General features: G+C 47.8%; 1 protein-coding gene across 1 annotated transcript in view; it reads left to right on the plus strand.

Moving 5' to 3' along the window:
• The window catches only part of NBAS (NBAS subunit of NRZ tethering complex), a 339918-nt gene extending 322755 nt beyond the window's left edge, over positions 1-17163 (plus strand). Inside the window, exons 51-52 of the mRNA XM_045807103.2 lie at positions 3821-3949; positions 16746-17163. Of these exons, the coding sequence (XP_045663059.2) occupies positions 3821-3949; positions 16746-17021 (405 nt within the window). The 3' untranslated portion in view covers positions 17022-17163. The remainder of the gene's footprint in view (positions 1-3820; positions 3950-16745) is intronic.
• Positions 17164-23097: the final 5934 nt, after the last annotated feature.

Consider the following 23097-nt stretch of genomic DNA (forward strand, 5'->3'; position numbering starts at 1 on the left):
GGTACACGTAGATTTTTGTCTTAGAATGCCATGATTAAAGGAATCTTGCCAATGTTATGTACTATTTTTATTGATTGTTAACTGTGCTCAAATGTGAGTTAAAATTGTTACAAAGGAAGGAACATTGTAATTAAGAAATGGAAATGTCTTGTTAAGTTTATTTTACTGCATTTGGAAATTACACAGTCTAATTTCAGAACTGCATAATGTTTAATATCACCGTGGTGGGAAAATTATCCATGACTCACTTTTTTGTAAGCCAGTACCTTTGGTTGCCTTACTCTATGGTTTATAAAGTACGTGTGCCTAACTGGCCAGGACAGGGTACTTAAAGGGACTTACCTTTTGCTTCTTCCACATTTCCCACCCCCCCCCCAACTAAGCTCCCATATTTAGAGATTCTTTTTGTTCTTCATGACTCTTGAGAAGGTCTTTATGTGATTCCTGCTGTTGTTCCTGGTACTCGTTTACTCCTGGTCATGCTGGTTTTGCTGATGGAAAATATTACCAGAAGGATAAAATCAATGTTGCTCATAGGTCGTATGTCCTACGGTCTTGTAAGTTCTGTATCCTTCTTCTTAGCTTGTATCCATGGCAATATATGAAACATTCTCAGGAACAGGGGATATTCAGAATGAGAAATTGGTACAGAACAGATTCTTGGCATTTACAGATTTAAAATTCCCAAGTTCCAGCTCTTTATGGCCGACGCTGAAGATCCCGGATTCACAGGGCGCGGCGTGAACTCGAGTCACAGGGGCTGTGGGTCAGGCGGATGGGAGTTAGACCCCCAGCTGGTGAGCCTAACTATCTCCAGCCTCTAAATCTCAATATGATTGTTTTCTCTCATGGATGAGGTACTTTTGATAATGTCTGGAGTTTGATTTTCAGATCAGATGACACTCATCCCTGTGCACCTTGCCCAACACTCCTGCTGAAGGCCCTGCCACATCTTTGGGCACAGGCTACCCCAGAGTGAGCAGGAGGGCTGTGTAAGGACAGAAAGACCGTTGGTGGGCCGGTGCTACTTCCCTGACAACCGTCAGCCACAGGAACTGTGCCTCGGGGCATCACCATATATCACAGTCCGCAGGGTTCTGGCCTGGCTTTGGGCCCAGACACACCTGTTCCTCTGCATTCAAGGCCTTTTGTTCTGTATCTTGATGGCTAGACACGTTTGAGCTGGGAAGGTGCCTATAGGGTGTTTTATGGTTCTCTTTGCTACTTCGACCTTTCTTAGAGCTCCCAAAATCCCTCTATAAATCTCCTGATAAACTGTCTTCTTGCAACAGAGGGGAAACTACCCAGAGAACCTAGTATAGTAGTTAAATATGGAGTATTTAGCCAGTAACTGTTAGCTGAGAGATAAAAAGTACTCAGTAGCTCAAAAAGCACTCCTCCATTCTTAGATGTCCTTGATTTTATCCTTCAGGTAATATTGTCCATCAGCAAAGCCATCATGGCCGTAAGTCAGCAAGTATCATGAGCAACAGCAGCCATGACATAAAGGCATTCTAAAGAGTCATGAAGGAAAAAAAAAACCCCTCTAAATATGGGAACTTAGGGGACAGGAAACAGGGATGAAGGAAAAGGTAAGTCCCTGTAGTACCCTGTCCTGGACAGTTAGGCAAACATACTTCACCATCGTCTGTCCATTTTGCCTGCTCCAAAGTGTATCCAGGTTATTTTGATAAAAGTTGTCATTAAAGTTAAGGTCAACCAAGTGCTGTGCTTGGTCTAAATATCATGAAGTGCTGAGAAATACCTGTTTACCTATTACTGATAACTTCGTGAACGAGTAGATAGGAGAGCTGAGAGGGAATCGTATACAAATATTTTAAGGTATAGTATATACCAAGCAAGTTTGGAATATAGAGAAGGGAAAACATTCTTGCCCTCAAGTGAGGCAGAGGGACAAATGAATAGTTACAAGAATGTAGGAAATATTTACGAAGTATAGTGGGAACGTAGGAGTCCCGGGCCTGGGAAACCAGAGGTGGCTTTGTAGGAGTTGGGGTTTTCCTGTGCCCTTTTCAGCAGAGGCTCCGAGAACCAACAGCAGTCCATCAGACAGAGAAGCAGCAGAGGTTAAGTCTTGTGCGCAGACCCAGACGTGTGCAGGAGCTCAGCACGTGCTGGCTGCTTCACCTCCAGGGCAATAGCCACGGGCCATGTGTGGTTATTAAAATTTAAACTTAAGGACAATTGAATAAAAATTTAAAAGCATGCCTCAGTTGCACTAGGCAAATCTCAAATGCTCACTAGCCGACATGCGGCTCCTGGCTGCCATGTGGGATAGCAGAGATCCAGAACATTCTGTGGTGGCCGGAAGGTCTCCTGGGCAGCGCTGTCTGAGAAACATGCAGGTGAGGGAGCGTTGCTGGGACGTTCCAGGAGGAGGAGGGCGACAGAAGCAAGTTGGTGCATGACAGCTGTGTGAAATTGTCATGTATGGGAGTTCGTATTTCATCCCCCCAAATATTCTCTGCAGGTTTTGGCATCCCAGATTACAAATCTGCATTTCTCTTTGGCCCAGATGCTCGGTTAGACTGCTCTGTATGACTGTGTGCTTTAGGGCACACAGAGCACTTTTCTGAGTTAGAATCCATGATGTTTGAAGTACACACTTTACAAACCTGTTACGCTGCCGGTATTGATCATTTTCACACAGTGCGTGTAGAAGGACCTTCCAATCTGCAACTGAAGGCTTTGCTGATTTCCAGCAGAGACACAGTAAGGGGAAAGGTAAAAACACTACTGTGAGCGGAATACCAAAGAGGCCTTTATCCTGGGCTTTAAATAGGAGCTTCTTGTTTTATCCACGCTTGATAATAATGGAAAGAAATTATGAAAATGTCATAAATTTGAGTTTTTCTTCTCTGTCATGCTACGGTTGGAGTAGTACAGGAGAAAGATCAGTGCCATGGTGGCGGGGGTGGGTAGTGATTTCTCAGTTCTTTCAAAAACAACCCGTGCCTTGTATAATGTCTGGTCCTTGGTCCAGATGTTCTGTTCTTTATGTTATAGCTAGTTAGGGCACCGGGGGAGCATAGAGCTTGACAGGGAGGAAGAGCTTGCAAATTTATTGTCTATTCTCTTATACTTTCATTGTGAAGGATTATCATTTGTTATCTTATATAAAAGTCTGCTCTCTGATGACAGGTTCAGCTAGGATAATAAAGCGCTGAGAATAAAATTCAAATGCATATGTGGAGATCCAAATACATTTTCATTTTTCTGGACCACAGATAGTTTTCGTGAAACATTCAGTTCACCTTGACATTAGAATTATAAACAGGCTTTTAAATATTTAAGTTGCTGATTTTTCTTGTTGCAGAGGACTAGATATTATTGATAATATTAAGAATTGGTGATAATTTTTATCGTTTGTTAAGTGTCTAGTAGATGCTGAGCATTGTGTGTTATTATTCATTAACACTTATTCACACACACACACACACACACAACTGCAAAGTAGGTATAATTACCTCCGTTTTGCTGGTGAGGAAGCTAGGGCTCCTGAGAGATTGGGAGAACAGAACACAGTCCTGTATCCAGGGGGCTACTAGGCAGCCATTACATGCAATAGCTGATGAATATCAGGTGAATATCTGCTAGCTCGGAAAGATGTTTACTCTCTATCGTGAAATGAAGGAAGCAGGTACCAAACACTAAATCAGTGTGGCCCGGGTGTGCTTCACACACGCACAGACACACAACACTCATACAAAAAGGTGTGGAGAGAGACCCCACCAGAATAGCGCCTGGGATACCGAGTGCCTCCTGCCTCCTCGCTCACAGTTTGTACTTGTGGTTTCAGGGTGTGAAGGAGCTGTGCTCACTGCTGCTCAGCCAGTCCCTGCTGCTCCCAGCCCTGAAACTTCTCCTCGAGAGCCAGGAGGAGAGCCTTCGCGCTGTGGCGCTGGAGCACATCACCGCTATCGTCGAGGTATTCCTGGGGGATTGACTCTTGTTTGTGTTGCCGAGAAATGAATTCCTGTTGTCATTCTCATAAGTAATAGCCATGATTTATTTCAGACCATTTGATCTGCAATATTCTCTGACCCCAATAGTTCTTTCTGTTTTGTCTGAGAAGTAAATATTTGTTTATTTTATAAACATGGACTGAACTCCTCCCATGAACCAGACTCCGTGTGTATGTGCTGAGAATACAAATCTGAATAATGAAGCAGTTTCTCTAGAGAAGCCAGGGTATTCGTCCCTATAAGGAAATGTCAAAGCAGCCCAGGACTAGTGGACTTGTCCTTGCCACTTGAAATTTGGATCGAAGGAATTTGTCGCTTCGGGCAGGCTTCTGTGCCTGGATGTAGGTGTCGGGTTACCTGCTAATTAAAGGTGAGACGGGGGCTGCAGGTAATGTTTCCTGGCACCGTCTGAAATCTCAAGCTCTTTTCCTCTGGCAAACTAACGTGCCATCGAAGCGGTGTCTTGGCTTGAGGAATGACATACTCAAGTCAAGGCCTGAGATTTCTCCCTCAAGGCTGCTTGTCTTGTTATCATGATTAAGGAAGAACTTTCACTTCCCTTTTAAAATTTTACACTTTGGGAATAGATAGCTCAGGGTTGTGTTTTAATGAATTTGTGTTGTATGATCTTTACCGAAACCCTTCTATAGGGAGATCATTCTTTCATTTGAAGTTTTGTGAGTGTGTACACACACTGCACACACACACACTACACACACACACACACACACAATTTCAGGTGTGTCGGTATACTCACGCATGTGAGTTTTTCACAAAAATGTAAGGGGATGTTTTCCAGGGACCTGAATGGGGAGGAGAATTCTAGAGCAGAAGGTACTTGCCAAACAAGACGGTGAAGAGATTTAATGACAATGGATACAGAAAGTTAGGTATATGGTTACAGAACGTAGACCATAATTACATTTGGAAATAGTCATAATGAACAAAATGAGAAAAGTCTAATGTATTTATTTATTGAGATATATTTCTGAATTCTGTAAAGACTTTGTGACTACCCTTCATTATCACTGAAGATCGATCATAGCAGGGCCTCTCTGGAGACTAGACAGAAGTAGGGAGTTGGAGGGGACCCGTGTGCTGGTAGCCCCCCATCCATCTGTGCTAAAATAAACATTGCGTAACGTTGGGAATTTACAAGAAGCTAAGAATTACAGAGGATTTTTTTCCCCTTAGCCTATTTTTTTTTAATTATAAATCCAAGAAATCAGGAAGAAGGGGAAAACGGAAGAAAATCAGACTGCATATTTTCAGAGCTTTTTTCCTCACCACCATTGTACACTGTGTTAGTGTCTCTGCTTAGGTATTTCCGCTAAATTTGCCATGGGCCTCTTCGAGAATAAAAGTGATGTATTATACATCGCCTCTCCATATTCATCCTGCATAGAGCTCTCCATGTGGCCCTAAATTCCATAGGCAAGTGTATTAGTTGTTATTTTAAAGATTCTTCATCTCCAATGCATCTGTCAGACCTGCAGCTAGAACTGGGGCTCCCTAACTGCTAACTAGCTTTGCTACCCACCACCCGCCACAGACCCCCCCACGCCCTCTACGCGACCCCCCCATACACACACACACACACACACACATACACACACGCGCGCGCGCGCGCGCACACAGGCTATCAGAATAAGAAACCAAGTAGGAACCTTAACAGCGCCCGAGTCATTTTTAAACGGTGTTGATTCACCTCTGAACCACTTTGGTCTGATGTGCAGCGTTGTGCCAAAACTCCGTGGTTTTGAAATCGCCCTGCAGACTGTGAGTGCTTTCCTGGGGTTGTGATGATAACACCCAAAACCTCTGTGGCCTTCAGATGCAAAAATCAAAGCCAGAGGTGTCATTTGCTGAGATGAGTCACTTACCTGCCACTGAGACCCTCACCTGTGGGAATTGGGTAGTGAGACTTAACTGTAACTTCTCCGCCCTGGGATTGACTATTCCCATTAGGCTAACCCATCTGTGACCTTAAAATGTGTTCACAAAAATGCTGAGTATCTTCTGACCTGGTGCAGCCTCCAAATAGCTACAGTTTGGCAGAGTTTTCCAGTCCTTAAATATTTTTAACTTTATTTTGAGATAATTTTAACTTCGCCTTCAATTGTAGGAAATAATGCAGCGAGATCTCTTATACCCTTTATCCAGTTTCCCCGAGCGGTAACATCTTGCATGGCTCCAGGGTGACGTTCTAACAGGACAGTAACATGGATGCAGTTTGTGGGCCTTCCTCAGATTTCAGTCGTTTTACGCGCCCTCATTCGGATGGGAGTCTGTGTGCAGTACTGTCACATGGAGATTTGTGTCACCCCCACTCGATCCCAGATCCAGAACAGTTCCATCCCGGGGATCCCTCGTGCGACCTTTATAGCCACAGCCACCCTCTCCCTCCCCGCCTTAGCAGTCTGTGGCAACTATTGATCTGTTCTCCCTCTCTGTCGCTTTGTCCTCTCAAGAATGCTAGATAAATGACATAAGGAATCATGTAGTTCATCCTTCCCCCCGAGCACCTTTAAAGGGTCGTGTGACACCTCGCTGAGGGAGGAGCTGCAGTGGCCTTTTTGTAGGACTCCTGACCAGCCGTTTTTATTTTATTTTATTACAAATTATTTTTTTCTGACTAGCTGTTTTTAAATCCTATGTGGTATTGCAGTGGAAAATATGTACATTTGCTTTTTTTTTTTTTTTTTTTTTTGGTTTTATTTTGCTCGTCACTCTGTCCCTTAGTAGAGGGCCTGAGTTCATCAGTAACTTCAGTTTCCCCCTTACAGTTAGGGACGGGGGTTCCTGTGGACATAAAAAGAGAAAAACTTCCAGCACAGGGACTCCTCTGATAGGCAGCTGGTCCTGCACAGCGTGTGGCTCGAGGTGGAAAAACGCCCCCCCTTGCTCGCCGATCGCATGTGTTACTTCACTGTTCGTTGTCAGACGCTGACGGCTTCGTAAGTGTTGACAGCCGCTCGGATGTTGTGCACAAGTGCCGATGCCCGAGATCGTACCGGCCTCTCCCCCAGCAGCGGTACTCCTTGCCTTCTCTAAGCCCTGCTGACATTGCAGACCTCGAGTGTTGAGCATGGGACCTCTTACAAATGGCCAGCAGCCTCTTTCCTGAAGAAATAGAAAGTCTTTCTTAGAGAGTATGTCGTTGATGAATCATTAAAACCCTGCGTGGTGCAGATCTTCTTCAGCTAACGACGGGGTTAACATCCCAATAAATCCATCGTAAGTTGAGAATATCGTAAGTCCGAAATGCATTTAATACACCTCACCTAGTCAGCATCGGAGCTTAGCCTCACCTGCCCCACACGGATCACTTCCATTAACCTACAGCAAAATCATCTAACGCAGACGCCTGTTTTATAATCAAGTATCGAATATCTCACGCAGTTTGTTGGATACTTCTCACTGAAGGAGAGACACAGAATGGCTGTATGGGTGCGAAAGGGGGGTCAGTGTATGGGGGGTTCACCCTCATGGTTGCGTGGCTGGTGGGGAGCTGTGGCTGCTGCCGCTGCCCAGCATCGTAAGAGGGGATCATACTGCGTGTGGCTAGTCCAGGAAAAGATCCAAAATCGAAATTCAAAGTGACGTTCCTACTGAACGTGTGTTGCTCGTGCGCCTTTTTAAAGTCGAAAAATTGCAAGTCGAAGTTAAGTCGGGCTTTCTGTCCATCAGCCTCAGTGAGGTTTGCGCTCACCTCCAAAACCTTACTCTCCAAGAAAGCTATTCCTGCTGCTGTGTTCAGATCTCCTCTCTGGAGTATTTCCTACAGGGTAAAACTCGTCACTCACCAGAGTAAGCAGACGTCGATCCGTCATGGTTCCGTGTACTGAGAAGTAGTTCCAGGATTTGTGCTGCGTCTGCCTTGACGGCTTGCTTCCTTCTCTTTAGTACTGCTCAGTGCCTCGGCCTGCAGCCTGCCTCTCAGGGTCTGTCCTGGACCACCATGCCTGGTGGGAGAACAATTCAGGGTCACAGAGGAAGGGTATAAGACCTTATCAGTCTACGTAAGCATTTCTCTCTGAAGCTCATAATAACTACCATCTTTCTGGGTCCAGCGCTTGGCCAGGCATGGTGGTAGGCACGTCCCCACTTTCTCTTCTTAACAATCTTGTGAGAAGATCGCCTTCTAGTTTCACAGATGAAAACACGGAGACCCCGGGCTCATCCAGCTGGTAGCAGCTGGCGTTGAAACTGAAACCCTGGCCCCAACATTCAGAGCCTGCACTCAACCGTGCCGTTCCTTTTAGCGTAACAGGGTTCTCTCTGGAAAGGGTTCTCTCAGCAGAGAAATGAAATTGCTGCAAGCATCTGAGTCATATTAGCTCTGAAAGAGACTCGGGCAGAGCTAGTCTAACAACTTGCCTACCACAGGGCTTCCTTTCTCAGACCCGCTCAGACACCGAGGTCCTGGGCAAGCACTGCGGGGGATCGGGAGCTCACCACCTCCCAGGGTGCTCCCTGCCGGTTTTTGATAAAGCTCGTGGTAAGAGAGCACCTCCAGACAAAGCTCACCTTCGTCTCGAACATGTTGTTCTTAGCCCCGCCCGATGGACTTGCGGGATTAGTTGCCTGCGTGGAGAGTCGCCCACGCTTTAGTATTGGTGATTCTCGTTCTCTTTCGTCTCGCCTTGAAGGCCCAGGAACCTACCAACATAACTTACAGGGCACCTGTGTCTGGGTTGGAGGGAGAGGCTTCAAGATTCTCAGAAACGCATCTTTACATTAATGTCGTTATAGAGAACCGAGAAACCTCCCTTTCTTTGTCCTGTCTGTAACTCTGTCCAGGTTTCCAACTAGTACCTCCTTAGTGAGAGTCTCTTCCACTCTGGAGGGCTCCCTCCATACTGCCTTCTCACACAGTTCTTAGCTGGATACCTCTGGTGACAGGCAGCTCACTCCCTGTAGGTTAATCTCTTCGATTTCTAGGCTGCACTTACAGTGGACAGCCTGGTACTGGGTGCAGGAGTGAGGAGTGGGCAGGATGCTTGTGAAGATGAAGTAAAATAAATTCGTATGTTCCAAGGAATTATGGGGAGATTCACATGTGAAACAACAGCACAAGAAATGAAAGTAGGAAGGGAGGTGGGTACAGAGTGTGGAACCAACCAGACTCAGGGCCCTCAATGCAGCATTTGCTGTGGTCATAGAGGTGATCAAGCTTGGTGTTTCGACGATTCTCTTCCGTTGTTAGAGCACAAGTTAGATGATTTGTCCTCGTTTTGGTTTCAGAAGAGGTATGCTGTTAAATTCCGTGCCGGGAGAGGGACTGGTGCTTCCACTGAGAAGTGGAGTCTGGATATCATTCAAATAAACAGAATACAGAAGAAAGCCTGTGGGCGATTTTCTTATCCAAGTATACAATTGTGCTGCCCTTTTATTTTTCTGCCCTTGTAGTTGGTGTTTAATAACTTTTATTAGTAGCAGTATGTGTAAAAATGAGACAAATATCCTGTCCTCAAGTAAACAGTGAAATAATATTAAATAATCTTCTTTAAAGTAATTGGAATGAGGCCCTGCATACATTATGCGACTGGAATTTCAGCTTACCTCATTACTATAATTACTCTTCGTTTGGTATAGATCCATAAAATCAAAGATTTTAATTCAGAGAAGGTTCATTACCTGTTGTGGAAACCGGAATTAAGCAGATAACATTTTAATGACTTGGAAGACAGTAGCACTTTGTGCTTTAATAGATTTTTTTCCGAAGATCTGCAAAGTTTCATTTATTCTCAAAAATTAATTACTGACAGAAGAAATAATCAGTGACCGAGATAGCAAGCGTTACCCATTTTATGATATGGGCACACCCTCCCCTTCTAGAACGTGCTTCATGCCTAATTTTTTGGGCTGTAATAACTTCGGCCATCTACTGAACTTGAACTCTGCACCAGGCATTGTGCTGGGCACTTAAAAGCATAGGTTATCGCAGCCCCTAGAGACGGTCTGTTTTTCAGATGTAGAATCTGGGGCCCAGAGAGATTGTCCTTAACAAGGTCACACAGCTGTTCAGCAAAGAAACCAGGATAAGAAATTGGTCTCTAGCCCAAAGTCTGTCTTCTCTTCCCAAGACCAGACTGCCTTTCACTCGAATTCAAAGTTATTCAATCAGAGGAATTAAATCAACTAATCCTCCTGGACTTGTTTCATATTTATTTCAAACATCCAGCTGAGTCCAGAAATGATAGAACATATTTTTTCCTCAAGCTCTGAAAGCACCAGTCAAGCAAATGTCAGTGATGTGTGTTTCTCCATAGACTATATACTGAAGTAATTCTTGATCAATTAAAAAGTTACATATTTTTGAAAGTCAGAAAAAAATGTGTGTATATATATATATACACATAAGATATATATATCAGATCCTTTGAAGAATTATAACTTCTAAGCTTTAAAGCCATAGGAAAAAAAATCATAAAGGAATAATTCTTTTCCTGATAATGTAAAAATTTAAAACTTCTGTAAAACAACAAATAAAACAATTTCAAACAGTTAGAATGTTCATTATAACTAAAATCAGGGCTAATATTTAAGTTGTACAAAGAACTCTTTCACACGTAAAGAACGATGTAACAACTCTAGTAAAGGAGCAAAGGATTTGATGCTTCCCACAAGAAAAAATAAAAATGATAGGAAATAGCATGGCAAAAAATGGTCCTTGCAAATAAACATTCAGATTATAGCATCCTAGAAGTATCATTATGTATCTCCTAAATTAGCAAAATAATTTTGTTTTCAAAATAATAACCACCAAAGCTGAGACGTTTACAGTGAAACTGACACACTCTTCCACGGGTGCTCCTCCCGTAAACTGGACGGTTGACTTTACTATGGCTGCGCTCGCATTCACGTCCAGGCCCCAAAAGGCTTCAGGTCCTCTTTCTCATGTATTAGTGTGCGTGGGCTGTGGTAACAAAGCACCAGGGACTGGGCAACTCAAATCACAGAAATTTACTGTCCCCGGGTTATGGAGGCCGAAGTCCAAGATGTCAGCAGGATTGATTTCTCCTGAGGCCTCTCTCCTTGGCTTGCAGACGGCCACCTTTGCCCAGCGTCCTCACAGGGTTGCCCTTTGGTCTACGTGTGTGTTCTCTCCTCTTTATAAGGACACCAGTCAGATTGGATTAAGATCCACCCACCTGACTCGTTAAACCTAATTGCCTCTATAATGGCTCTTTATCCAAGTGTAGTCACATTCTCAGGCCTTGGGGGTGAGGACCCCACATGGGAACGGGGGTGGGGAGGCACAGTTTGTCCCGGAACACCCCGGTAATGCCTCTCTAGTAATTCATCCCTCGGGAGTGAGTCCAAGAAAGCACATTCATAAAAAAATTCATTGGTAGTACTTCAATAATATCAAACATTGAAAACCAGCTGAAATATTCCTAACAAGAGAAGTTAAATAACTGTTATCCCCACTCAGTAGACTATTTTGTACCATTACAATTTTTAAGAATGAAAACTGTAAAAACATTAAAATTTTAACATATCATGAGTAAAGTAGACTGCAAATACCGTATGATTGTGAAAAAATCTGTGCACATGGAGAATTACTGGAGAAGAAAGGAGGAAAAAGTAATTTTCTGGTGGTCCACATATTGATGATTTGTTTCTTCAAACTATTTTTACTTTTTTTATTTTTAAATTTCAAAAAGGAAAATAAAGTAGGTTAAGAGTAATGGGTGGTAAGACAGTACCAGACTTGTAGTGCCTTAAATTAGAATTTTGGTCAAAAACAAGAATGAAGAAAAGTTGAGGCTTAACCAATTACTTTGGCGACTCAGCAGTGAGGCAGTCGAACCCGGGAAGGCTTGGGCGCTAGGCGCTCTGCTTTGCGGAGGAGGACCACCCAGCCGGCCTTGGCGCCCCTGAGGCAGGAGGCCTGGTGTGGGGAGAGAAGCAGTTTTGGTGCTCAGTGACTTCGGGCAATCCATCTCTTCTCTGACCCTCAGGCTCCTCTTCTTTAAAATGCAGTTTTTGGAACAAGTCCCCACAAAGCCCATCTTTCTTTCTGTATTCTATCATTTTCTACTGTGTCCCAAATATGCCCAAAATAATGGTGCAGTATTTTCCTTGTGCGTGACAATTATAAAGTATACTCTGGCCTTTCTGTACCTTTTGCAAAGAGCTGGAACCTGGTGCAAGGTCAGAGAAAGGAAATAAGCTCAGCCACTTCCATTTTCTCAGCACCTGATCACAGGATGCTAAACCAAAATTCCCCCCCCCCCCCCAACCTTGGCCCGGCCACTGCCCAGCTCAGTGGAGGTCAGCGATCTCGGACTCTGCCTTTCCTGAGGGATCCTACGGCGGGGCCAAAGGGGAAGTTCTGTATCTGATTTCCACGACTTCTGCCTTAGGCTTTCTTAGCCACGGGAGTACATAGAGAGCTTTTAGAGGGCGGTCGCCTCCCCTGTCCCTGCCCGCCTGCCGTGGACTCCCACCCCGCCAGCGCAGGCAGCTCTCTGGGAGGCTGGGCGCATCCAGAGGAAACCGACTTTACGGATGCCCTGCACCGGAGCAAAGCAAACAGAAGACGGGAGTGAGAGGAGCAGCAGCCGCAGGCATTGACAGAACCCCTGTCTGTTCCTCGAGCTGGAAAAATCCATCACTCCCTTTCTCGGAGACTTTCAGGCCCCCGAAGGGAGGGCTCGTGAGTAAACAGAATAATAAAGGTGTCCTAGCCTTGAAGACTTATTCAGGGCCGCAAAGAAGGTATTGCCCTGCAGTGTTTGGATGCTGAGCCTTTTATGTGTACATTTTATCAAACATTTGCCTGGAGCATCCTGGCACACATTGTGTTCCCTCCTAGAGGGCTAGGTGGAAGGATTCTTTCTTTTTAAGGGCGAACTGAACAATCACACGCACAGTAACTCAGGCGCCCTGTCTGTGCGTGTGCGCATGCGTGCGGGGAGGCAGCTGCGTACCGGGGAGGGGTGAGAGCGGTAGGGTTATTCATTCACCCACGGATTCATCCCACGCGTCTTGCCGAGCCCCTAGCATGTGGCAACACTATTCTGGCCGTTGGGGATGCAGGGGTAAACAAAGAAAAGATCTGGGCCCTAGAGGAGGCCATATTCTGGAAGCGAACAAACTGGACAAGTAAACTAGGCCAGGCTGAGGGCTGCTAGTCCCCCTCGCCAGTTAGCAGCCACGTGGCATTCGGCACGTGACTTTGACCTCACTGGATGGGTTTCTTCATTCCTCAAATGAGATAATAGCGGTCTTAAAGGGGTGCTTTAGGGTTGAGACAAAGTCCTAGGTGGCACATGGGCAGCCGTCCCCGTAAGTGTAGACATGGTGATGGTGGGGGCAGCACCTGCATGGGGTCAAGGTTCTCGTCCCCTCACTATGAAGCGGGAGGAGGAGGAGGGAAGCCGGAAGGCAAGAAGATGCACCGAACCCCTCAGCAGCCCCCAGTGGGAGTGTTGAAAGCACCCATGCCCCTTGCTGCAGAAAAGCTGGTCCTTCCTACCACTTTCCCCTCCTACCATCTAGCCTCTAAAAACGAAAAAGAACAAAAGCTCCTAAATTGAGTTCAACTCAAGTGTCTTCCTGAGCCAAAGGTGGGGGAGCTGCATGTGCGCGGGCTGACAGAGGGAGAGGCCCAGGGTTGACAGAGTCCCTGCAATTCTAGAATCCTGCTCTATTCAGATTCTCTGCAGAGAGAGCGTTCTTATCATATGCTTGCACGGTTTATAAAAATGTGACAACGTTCAGTAATGTAGGATCGTTCAGCCGTGTAGCAAATGTTGATTAAACTGGATGCTGGACTAGAAGGAGGCTCAAACCTCTGTACCCTCAAGAAGCCCCCAGTCTGGTGGGGGAGACAGGCCTACAGGTGACGACCACGTGAGGAGTGTATATAAACGGCCACGGAGGGTGGAGGAAGGAGGAATCAGCTTAACCCAGGGATTTAGGGAAAATGTCATCCCAAAGATGGCCTTGAGTCGACGTTTATGTTGGTTTTAAAGGATCGCTAGGTTGCAGGAAGGATAGATGCTCTCTGACAATGGACAGTAATTCCTGTTTCCAGAACTGCTTTTGTTTTAATTCTTGAAGTTAGTGGATACAGTTGACCTCATCTTCAGTAGCCTTTCCTTCTTGTCACAGAACATGCGGGAAGACCACACTGTGTTCAGTTGTATAACGTAGTTGGTCTACACATGAGTTAATTGGCTTTGAATGGCACATTATTTCTGAGGTTCCTACAACCAAAACTACTAAAAATGCACAGTGACATTAAGAAGAACCATCATGAAGCTGTTTTGTGACACCCCGATGTAAATGAGGGGCTCACAGGTTTTTTGTTTTGTTTTGTTTTTTTAATGATTTTTTATTATATTATGTTGGTCACCATACAGTACATCCCTGGTTTCTGATGTAAAGCTCGATGATTCATTAGTTGCGTATAACACCGAGTGCACCATGCAATACGTGCCCTCCTTACTACCCATCACCGGTCTATCCCATTCCCCCACCCCCTCCCCTCTGAGGCCCTCAGTTTGTTTCTCATAGTCCATAGTCTCTCATGCTTCATTCCCCCTTCTGATTACCCCCCCTTTCTTTATCCCTTTCTTCCCCTACCGATCATCCTAGTTCTTATGTTCCATAGATGAGAGAAATCATATGATAATTGTCTTTCTCTGCTTGACTTATTTCACTTAGCATTATCTTCTCCAGTGCCGTCCATGTTGCAGCAAATATTGAGAATTCGTTCTTTCTGATAGCTGAGTAATATTCCATTGTATATATGGACCACAACTTCTTAATCCAGTCATCTGTTGAAGGGCATCTCGGCTCCTTCCACGATTTAGCTATTGTGGACAATGCTGCTATGAACATTGGGGTGCATCTGGCCCTTCTCTTCACTACGTCTGTATCTTTGGGGTAAACACCCAGTAGTGCAATGGCTGGGTCATAGGGTAGCTCAATTTTTAACTTTTTAAGGGACCTCCACACTGTTTTCCAGAGTGGCTGTGCCAACTTGCATTCCCACCAACAATGTAGGAGGGATCCTCTTTCTCCACATCCTCTCCAACAATTGTTGTTTCTTGCCTTGTCTATTTTTGCCATTCTAACTGGCGTAAGGTGGTATCTCAGTGTGGTTTTGATTTGAATTTCCCTGATGGCTAATGATTTTGAACTTTTTTTCATTTGTCTGTTAGCCATTATGTCTTCATTGGAAAAGTGTCTGTTCATATCTTCTGCCCATTTTATGATTTGTTTATTTGTTTCTCGCATATTGAGTTTGAGAAGTTCTTTGTAGATCTTGGATACCAGTCTTTCATCTGTAGTGTCATTTGCAAATATATTCTCCCATTCCGTGGGCTGCCTCTTAGTTTTTTTGACTGTTTCCTTGGCTGTGCAGAAGCTTTTTATCTTGATGAAGTCCCGTAAGTTCATTTTATCTTTTGTTTCTCTTGCCTTTGGAGATGTGTCATGAAAAAGGTTGCTGCGGCCGATGTCGTAGAGGTTGCTGCCTATGTTCTCCTCTAGAATTTTGATGGATTCCTGTCTCACATCGAGGTCTTTTATCCATTTGGAGTTTATCTTTGTGTATGGTATGAGAGAGTGGTCAAGTTTCATTCTTTTGCATGTAGCTGTCCAATTTTCCCAGCACCATTTATTGAAGAGACTGTCTTTTTTCCACCGGATGTTTTTTCCTGCTTTGTCAAAGATTAGTTGGAGGGGCTTAGAGTTTTGAGTGTGATTAACATTGACTTGATTCCTTACAAAAAAATATAGACAATAATATTAAATAGAAAAGCATAAGCTAAGTGTCAGAGCCATGGAAAACCATACAGAGACTAAGCAGATAAGATGAGAGAAGAAACACAAAGGATATCCAAGCTGAAAGAGCCGGTAAAACGGGCCCCATTACATTGGTCTCCAAAACTACATAAAAATGTGTTAAAGGGGAGCCTGGGGGCTCAGTCGGTTGAGCTTCCAACTCTTGATTTCAGCTCAAGTCATGATCTCGGGGTCCTGAGATCGAACCCCACATCGGGCTCTGTGCTCAGCGTGGAATCTGCTTGAAGATTCTCTCTCCCTTTGCCCCCCCCATGGGTTTGCACACTCAAGCTCTCTCTTTTCCTCTAAAAGAAATCTTTTCTAAAAAAACTTAAAAAGGTACGTTTGGTACTGAGCTTTCTAGAGGCTGAAGCAAGAATAGCCTACAGCCCTCCTGTCCGTGACCCTATTTCCGTCAGTGGGGTTGATGGATATGGGTCTACGTACAAGAGAGGTTTGGGGTTCTGGGACATGGACCATGGTGAAACAATGAGCTGGTAAATGCCGCTGTTGAAAGCCCAGGCTTTGAAGTCGAGACTGACCTAGATACAGCTCCTGTCCCCACTCCCTGACCTGCCACAATGTGAGGCAAAGCCCTTACCCCTCCTTTCCCTCCCCTGTGACTGTTCAGGTCGAATCGGGACGAGTCGGGGAGGTAAGACGTGCACACGGTTGGCAGTTTCTGGCGCTCCATATTTGGTAGCTGTTGCCGTGACTCAGGGTTCTTGCTACATGGCCGTGTCTGACGCTGCAGGGGAGCCGTGTGCGAGCCCATGTGTGTGATGGCAGAGACCGTCTCCGGCGTGAGCACCGTTACTCCAGGCGAGGGGGTTCAGGACGTCGAAGGCGGAAAGGCAGTGTGTAGCAGCCAGCGGAGGGCGTGCGCGGTGAGTCCGCTGGTGAGAACTGGGCAAGGCCACGCTCACGTTTTGCCTGTCTTCTTTCTTCAAGGTGAATGACTCAAACTGTGACCAAGAGCTTCTGTCCCTGCTCCTGGACGCCAGGCTGCTGGTGAAGTGCATCTCCACTCCCTTCTACCCACATATCATTGAGCACCTCTTGGCCAGCCCGCGGCGCGGGCCCTGGGATGCGGAGGGGCTGGCCAGACACCTGCGCGAGGCCGGCCACGAGGCCGAGGCGGGGTCGCTCCTCCTGGCCGTGAGAGGCACGCACCGGGCCTTGCGAACCTTCAGCGCGGCGCTCAGCGCGGGGCAGCACTGGGTGTGAGCCCGGCCCGGCGTGGCCACGGTTCCTCAGCCACCCGGTGGGAAGGAGCCCCAGACTGAGTCCTGTTCCACAAGCGTCATGTGTACCTGTCGACTGTTCCCAGTGGTTCCAACAAACTGCAAATAAAGCTGTACATAAGCGACGAGCGCCGTTTACGCTTTTTCCTTCTTGAGGGGACTGGTTAGCGTACTTTCTCACTAAGAGAGACTTGACTCTTCGTCTTTATTTGAACTGCCTTTTCTGGATAGAACACAGTGAATGAAGACATCTTGGATGGGTGGGGGGTAAGCTGCGTTTGAAAGGGGGCGTGTGTGTGGAACGGTTCGTCGTGGTGGGAGCGGATGTCCTAGGACGGAGGGAGGCTGTCTTGAGTCAGCGGTGCGGTTTTGCTCGAAGTACTCACTGCTCTGAACCTTCGTCAGTCCATGTAAAGTGCGGGTTGTATTTACGTCACAAGTTGTTGAGTTACGTGAGGTTGTGTGTGTGAGGCTCTGTGAGATACGTAGTGGGGGCCCAAGACATGTTACTTCCTCCCCGCTCATTAGTGTTATGGTACGTGATTCACGATTGTGAGGCCACAGCCAGATCGTACGAGCACATGAGGTGCCTACTGAATTCGGGGTCCCCACACTTACCAACATCACCGTACTAAGGTGGGCAAAGTTGCATATGTGGAATCTAGATAACCAGCAGGGTGGGCTACCAGAGCCGCTGTGGGCACTTATCCTCCTGGGGGGTCACTAATTTGCATGTAGCCCATCACAGCAAGGGCGTGGATGGCAGCACCGTCAGGAAAACCAACACAGAAGGGGTGTCCCCTGCGCAGGGGTGTGAGGACCCTGATGCATGACTCACTGGCACTTGCTTCCGTGGCAGAAGTGGGTGCTCGAAGGTGGAGGCTCAGAATGGAAGTTCTGGACTTTGCTCTCGTGAGAGCCGGACACCAGATTCAAGCCCCAGCAGTGGTCTGGGCAGCAGCTAGTCGGGCCCACCCTCTACGAATAACATCGATTTTCCTTACAGTCCATGCCATTCTCATCATCACTGGCTTCACTCATTTCTACTCCTATGGGGATAGCTACAGAATGTTTGAACAAAAAAAATTTTTTTTCACCATCTTTGGACAAGATTTCTCGGCCTCATAGCCCACGGCTTCATAGCCCACTCCTCTGACTTCTGACCAGTTGTCTACCCCTGGACTGAGTTCCTTGTCCAAACCTTTGGTAGTGCCCAGAATTTGGGAATGGCTTACACAAGCCTCTAAAAAGCTGTCAGAGGAAAGGGGTCAACATTTTTCTCTCCAATTAGGTAACACCTGTGCAGAGAGACCCACAAGGCCAGAAAGGCCTTCCTCGATCTCTGAGGACACCAGCTGTACCAGATGGCCTTGACCGAGCCACTCCCAGGAAGCATGCCTACTGGTCACTTGGGTTTTCTCTAACCTCACAGCTACCTTCCATCATTTCGGGTGAGGAAAACATAAAGTGAGCAGTATTCTGAGATAACATAGTCCATTTTAATGGGATCCATCCAGAAATGTTTTTCTTCAAATTGCAGAATTATAGGCCTAAGGCCCAGAATAACACCCTGACTCTCTAGATAAATAAACCAAGGGCCAGAGGGCTGAAGTGACTTGCTCAAGGCCAGTGGCGAATTGTGGGTCTCCACTGTGCCATGCTTACGTGGAAGGGAGTCCTTCATATAAACTACATTTCTCTGATCGGTCTCATGTCCTCACCGGAAGCCACATTTGCAAAGTTTGAGCAGTTTCTATGGAAGAAAAAAAAAGGAAGAAGGAAGAGGAATACATTCCAGATTCATACCAGGTGCATAAATGCTCCAGAAGATTGAGTCGGTCTTTGTGCTGGTATTTAGAATGTTGACCATAAACGTTAAAGATGTGAGCTAAGAGGACAAGTTGAGGACCTGAAGTGCTAATATGCACCTGCAAGGTCATCGGGACCTGGGGTTAACGATCACAGCTGCGTATTAGAATCACCTGAGGAAAATTTAAAATCTACTGATGCTGAGCCCCCTCACCCCTCCACCCTGACCAGTGAGAATGATCTAGGGGTGAGGCCTCAAGCTGGGGAACCAGACTGATGTCACTGGCTCCTTGTCTCTTGTTGCCCATGTCTCTGGCCACTTGCCTTGCACTCGGAAGCAGACAAGGAACGTGCAGGATCTAACCCTGGCCTGTCTGTCCATCCAGCCCCACTCTGGAAAGGCGGGCTGGGACCAGAGGGGCTGGAGCTCTCAGTCTGGGAGGGCCGGCCCTGCCTACCCGTCCCCGGGCCCTCACGTGCCAGGGTGAGCAGGAGCCTCCTTTCATTAGTAGAGGAATGCAAAGGCCCCTCGCTTATTTAACCCGCAGCTAAATTTAGATCTGGCGTGGAGGCAGCCCGAGTCTGGGGGCTCCGTGTCGGAAAGGCACCGCCTGTGGGACGCTAAGCTTCCCCTTGAAAACTGGGTCTTCTCTTTTTGGAAAGGAAACTCATTACGGTAAATGTAGCAGGAGAGGATTCAAATGCAGCGCTGCCCCATTCTTTGGAGAGAGGCGGCATCTTGCACGGGGTTACTCTGAACACAGCAGCTCCGTGCTCTCATTGAGCTCCAACGGTTGGGACTCCGTATCACTTCCTAATAACTTTAAACTCATCATCAAACTGAGATGGCTTAGAAAATGAGAAAATAGGAAAATAGACTCACGGGTGTTTGGGTCTTGAAGAGAAGTAAAGGGAGCATCTTGTGCAAGCAGCCATGCCGTGGGCTCTCTCTCCTCCGACCGTGGGAGACACGAGAAGCGAGGCTTGGTCTTCCGCGGTCCCGATGGCTCTCGAGCCTGATGTTGCAGATCCCAGAGCTGTGGCATCGGACCCCCACTCGGGGCTGGGAGCCAGCAGGGAGCACAGCAGACTGGTTGGACTACAATGTAAACTCGGTTCTGAGGGTGGTGGTGAAGGACTGGAGTGTGAGTCTCTCCTCTCCGGTGGTGAGTTCTGGAAGGACACCTCAGGGCACAAGGGGCAGACCTCAGAAACCAAGGCCTCCACAACCATCAGGCAGCGAGGGAAGCCGTAGGAGGTATGACAGAGATGGCCCTGGAGCGGTTCTAGAGGCAGGGCTCTCCCGCCAAGGGGAAGGGCCCGGATTGGCATTTTCACTCAGCAGGAGGCCGCCCTTCGCCTGATGGAATTCGGGTCTGGAAGAGCCACAGGCCTACTGCTGAGACAGCGTGGCTGAGGACAAAGCCCTGGGCTGGAGCCGGGATCTGAGTTGGAGGGCCAGCCTGGCTAATCTGTGACTCTGGGCAATGTCACTTGGTGGCTTTCTCTGTGTCCTGACGACACCACTCCGCTATTGTAAGGCCCAGCTTCAGCGGAGAGTGCTCCCCGTGGGGCCTCGGGGATGGGGAGGAGAGGTCCGTCTGCACAGGCGGGGGCAGGGAGTGGTCTCCGAGACCCCCAGTGACCTCCCTAAGCTCCTCTACTGCTCTGGGCACCTGAAGCGTCACAGACCCCCCACCACGCCTGAGCCGGGCTGTTGGCAAAGCTGTCAGGATGCTCGGAATGCTGGTCATTCTGGGAGGAGGAAGGTGGCCACTCTGTCTACAAACCAGGACCCTGGAAGGGGCATCCCAGTGTCTGAGGAACGTGGCTGGGCTTGAGCCACATGGATCGGCTGCCTCTTCAAGTTCCCTCAGCCGGTGGCCCAGGTGCAGGGGTGAGGCCGCCCTGTCCCTGAGACAGAAGCACCACACAAATGCCACTCATTTCTCTCTTAGAAAAGAAATTGTCTCTTCTGGGCACTTGAACATCTCCAGTGTCGAGTGTTTTCGACGCTGCCTGTGGCACCCAGTGTTCTCCCTCCCGTGTTTTGCTTCCCTTGCCCTCTGTTCCTTCAAGTGAGCCCTACTGTTTCCATCTTCTGCCTGGAGCCTGACAAGGCCTCTCCGGTCTGATAAACGCGCTTGTAGCCCATTCTTTACATCTCCTTTGTTTTAGCCAGAAGAATTTTGCTCTTTGCTACTACTAGCATTAAAAATAAGAGAAGGACCAATTTATTGAGCACCTATGTGTGTGCAAGATCTCTCATATCCGTGCACACTCAGCCGTGAACCGCTCCGGCAAAGCAAGTAGATCCTGTCCCCACGTATGCACGAGAAGAGCAACTTGCCCGAGGTCGTCCTATCAGGGAGGGTCGGGAGCCATCCCACCAGTCGGATTCCAAAGCCTAAGGCTTGTGTGACTCCCTACTCCTTGAGAATTCTGGCTTCATCCAGGATCTGTTGGGCAACGGAGACGTCCTCTGAGCCCTTCGTGATCACTTCTTACTAAAGTGGCAGCTTTTACCCACCTGTCCTAGAGAAGGGTTTAGAGAAAAGACCTTCTCAGTCTGGGGACCCCCACACAGCTGGTAGAAAGTACCTAAGAGTAAATGGGATGAGGTTGGTTTCCTTGTGAGGGAGCAAGAAATCCTTCTTGAGGATGGGAGGGATCCCTGGGGGTCCTCTGGTGCCTCCACCCAGCCGCCCCCGCTGGGAGCCCTTCCTCAGCGCCTCTGACAGGTGTCCAGGCTCTGCCAGAGGGTGTCTCGCAGAGCAGCTTGTCCCAGGAGCGGCAGCTGTGGTTGTTGGCAAGTCCCATTGTTCATCGCAGGCACGGGCTGCCTCCTGAGCCCTCTGCTGCATTCCTCGGGCATGCCGGGGTGTCGGGGGACCTGGCGGTGAGACTGGCGTGCGCTCCCCTGAGCCCTGCTGGCCTCTCACGCCGTCGCCGGCGCGTGTTTGGCCACAGGCCTGCATGCTTCTTTACAAGGCCCTCTCTGCCACTGGAGGTGCACCTGGATGCCATGCTAGCCTACCCGGTGTCCTGCCTTCCCCTCTCTCTACTGCGGACCCCCTCCGACAACCACCAGAGCCGTCTTTCTAAAGCAGAGAGTGGATCTTGTCATCCGCCAACTTAAACCCTTCAGTGGCTCTCCGTGCTCTGCAAGATAAACTCCTCAGCGCGATCTTCAAAGCCTTTTGCCTCGTGTGTGCATTGGGGACTATTGTTTATGTAACATGCCACATCCTTTACAAGTCATCTTCGTAGTAAAGATGCTAGGTACCACCATTCCGAGATGCATTTTATAGAGCGTAGTGAGCCTCCCGGCTTAAACAATATCCCCAAATCACAGAGCCAGTGGGGGACGGAACTGAGATGAACCCGGTGTTCTCTGAGCTCAAACTCCTACTGAATTCCCATGTCCCGAGGAGTAGTAGTAGTGTATGTGTTTAGTTACGGTAAAAGAACAAAAAGCACACATACCCTTAAGTTCACCGTCCTAACCACCTCCAAATGTACAGTTCAAGAACGTTAAATAGACTCACAGTGTTGTGCAGCCCAGCTCCAGAGTATTTTCACCTTGGAAAACTGACATTCTATACCCATTACACAGCAAGTCAGCCTTTCCCCCTCTCCCCAGCCGGCAGCCACCATTCTCCTTTCTGTCTCTATGGATCGGATTATTCTAGGAACCTCTCATATGAGTAGCATCACTCGCTATTTACCTCTCAGTGACCGGCTTATTTCGCTCAGCATGAGATCCTCAAGGCTCCTCCGCATGGTAGCATACTTCGGGATTTCCCTCCTTGTTACAGCCGAGCCCCCTACCGTTCCGTGTAGCACATGGTGAGCCCCGCGAGCCAGCGGGGGCTGGGGAGGGAGTTGAGCAGTGAGCGGTCAGCGTCCAACATCTTGATCACAATCTTCATCTATTCCAGATCCTAAGGTCGTTCTGTGGCACATGCATGCAAGGGGAAGCATTCTGGGCTTTGGATGGCATACGTCCCAGGGGAGCGAGGATAAACCCCAGGAAGAGAGCTCACTGGTGAACGGGAGTGGAGTCCCCACCGTGAATGAATCCTGGGAGCACAAGCCAACAGGTTGCAGACGTGGGCCTCGAAGCCTTCCTTGTAAAGGTGGCCTCTGACCTGCAGACCCGTTCCCAGCGGCAGGGGCCCAGGATGGAGAGAGGGGGAGGGGTGGGCTCCCAGGGAGGGCGAGGAACCCGGACCCCAGGGAACGGACAG

The sequence above is a fragment of the Ursus americanus genome, chromosome 7 (genome assembly GCF_024610735.1).
Source record: "Ursus americanus isolate L20-20 chromosome 7, mUrsAme1.1.p, whole genome shotgun sequence".
Lineage (NCBI taxonomy): Eukaryota > Metazoa > Chordata > Mammalia > Carnivora > Ursidae > Ursus > Ursus americanus.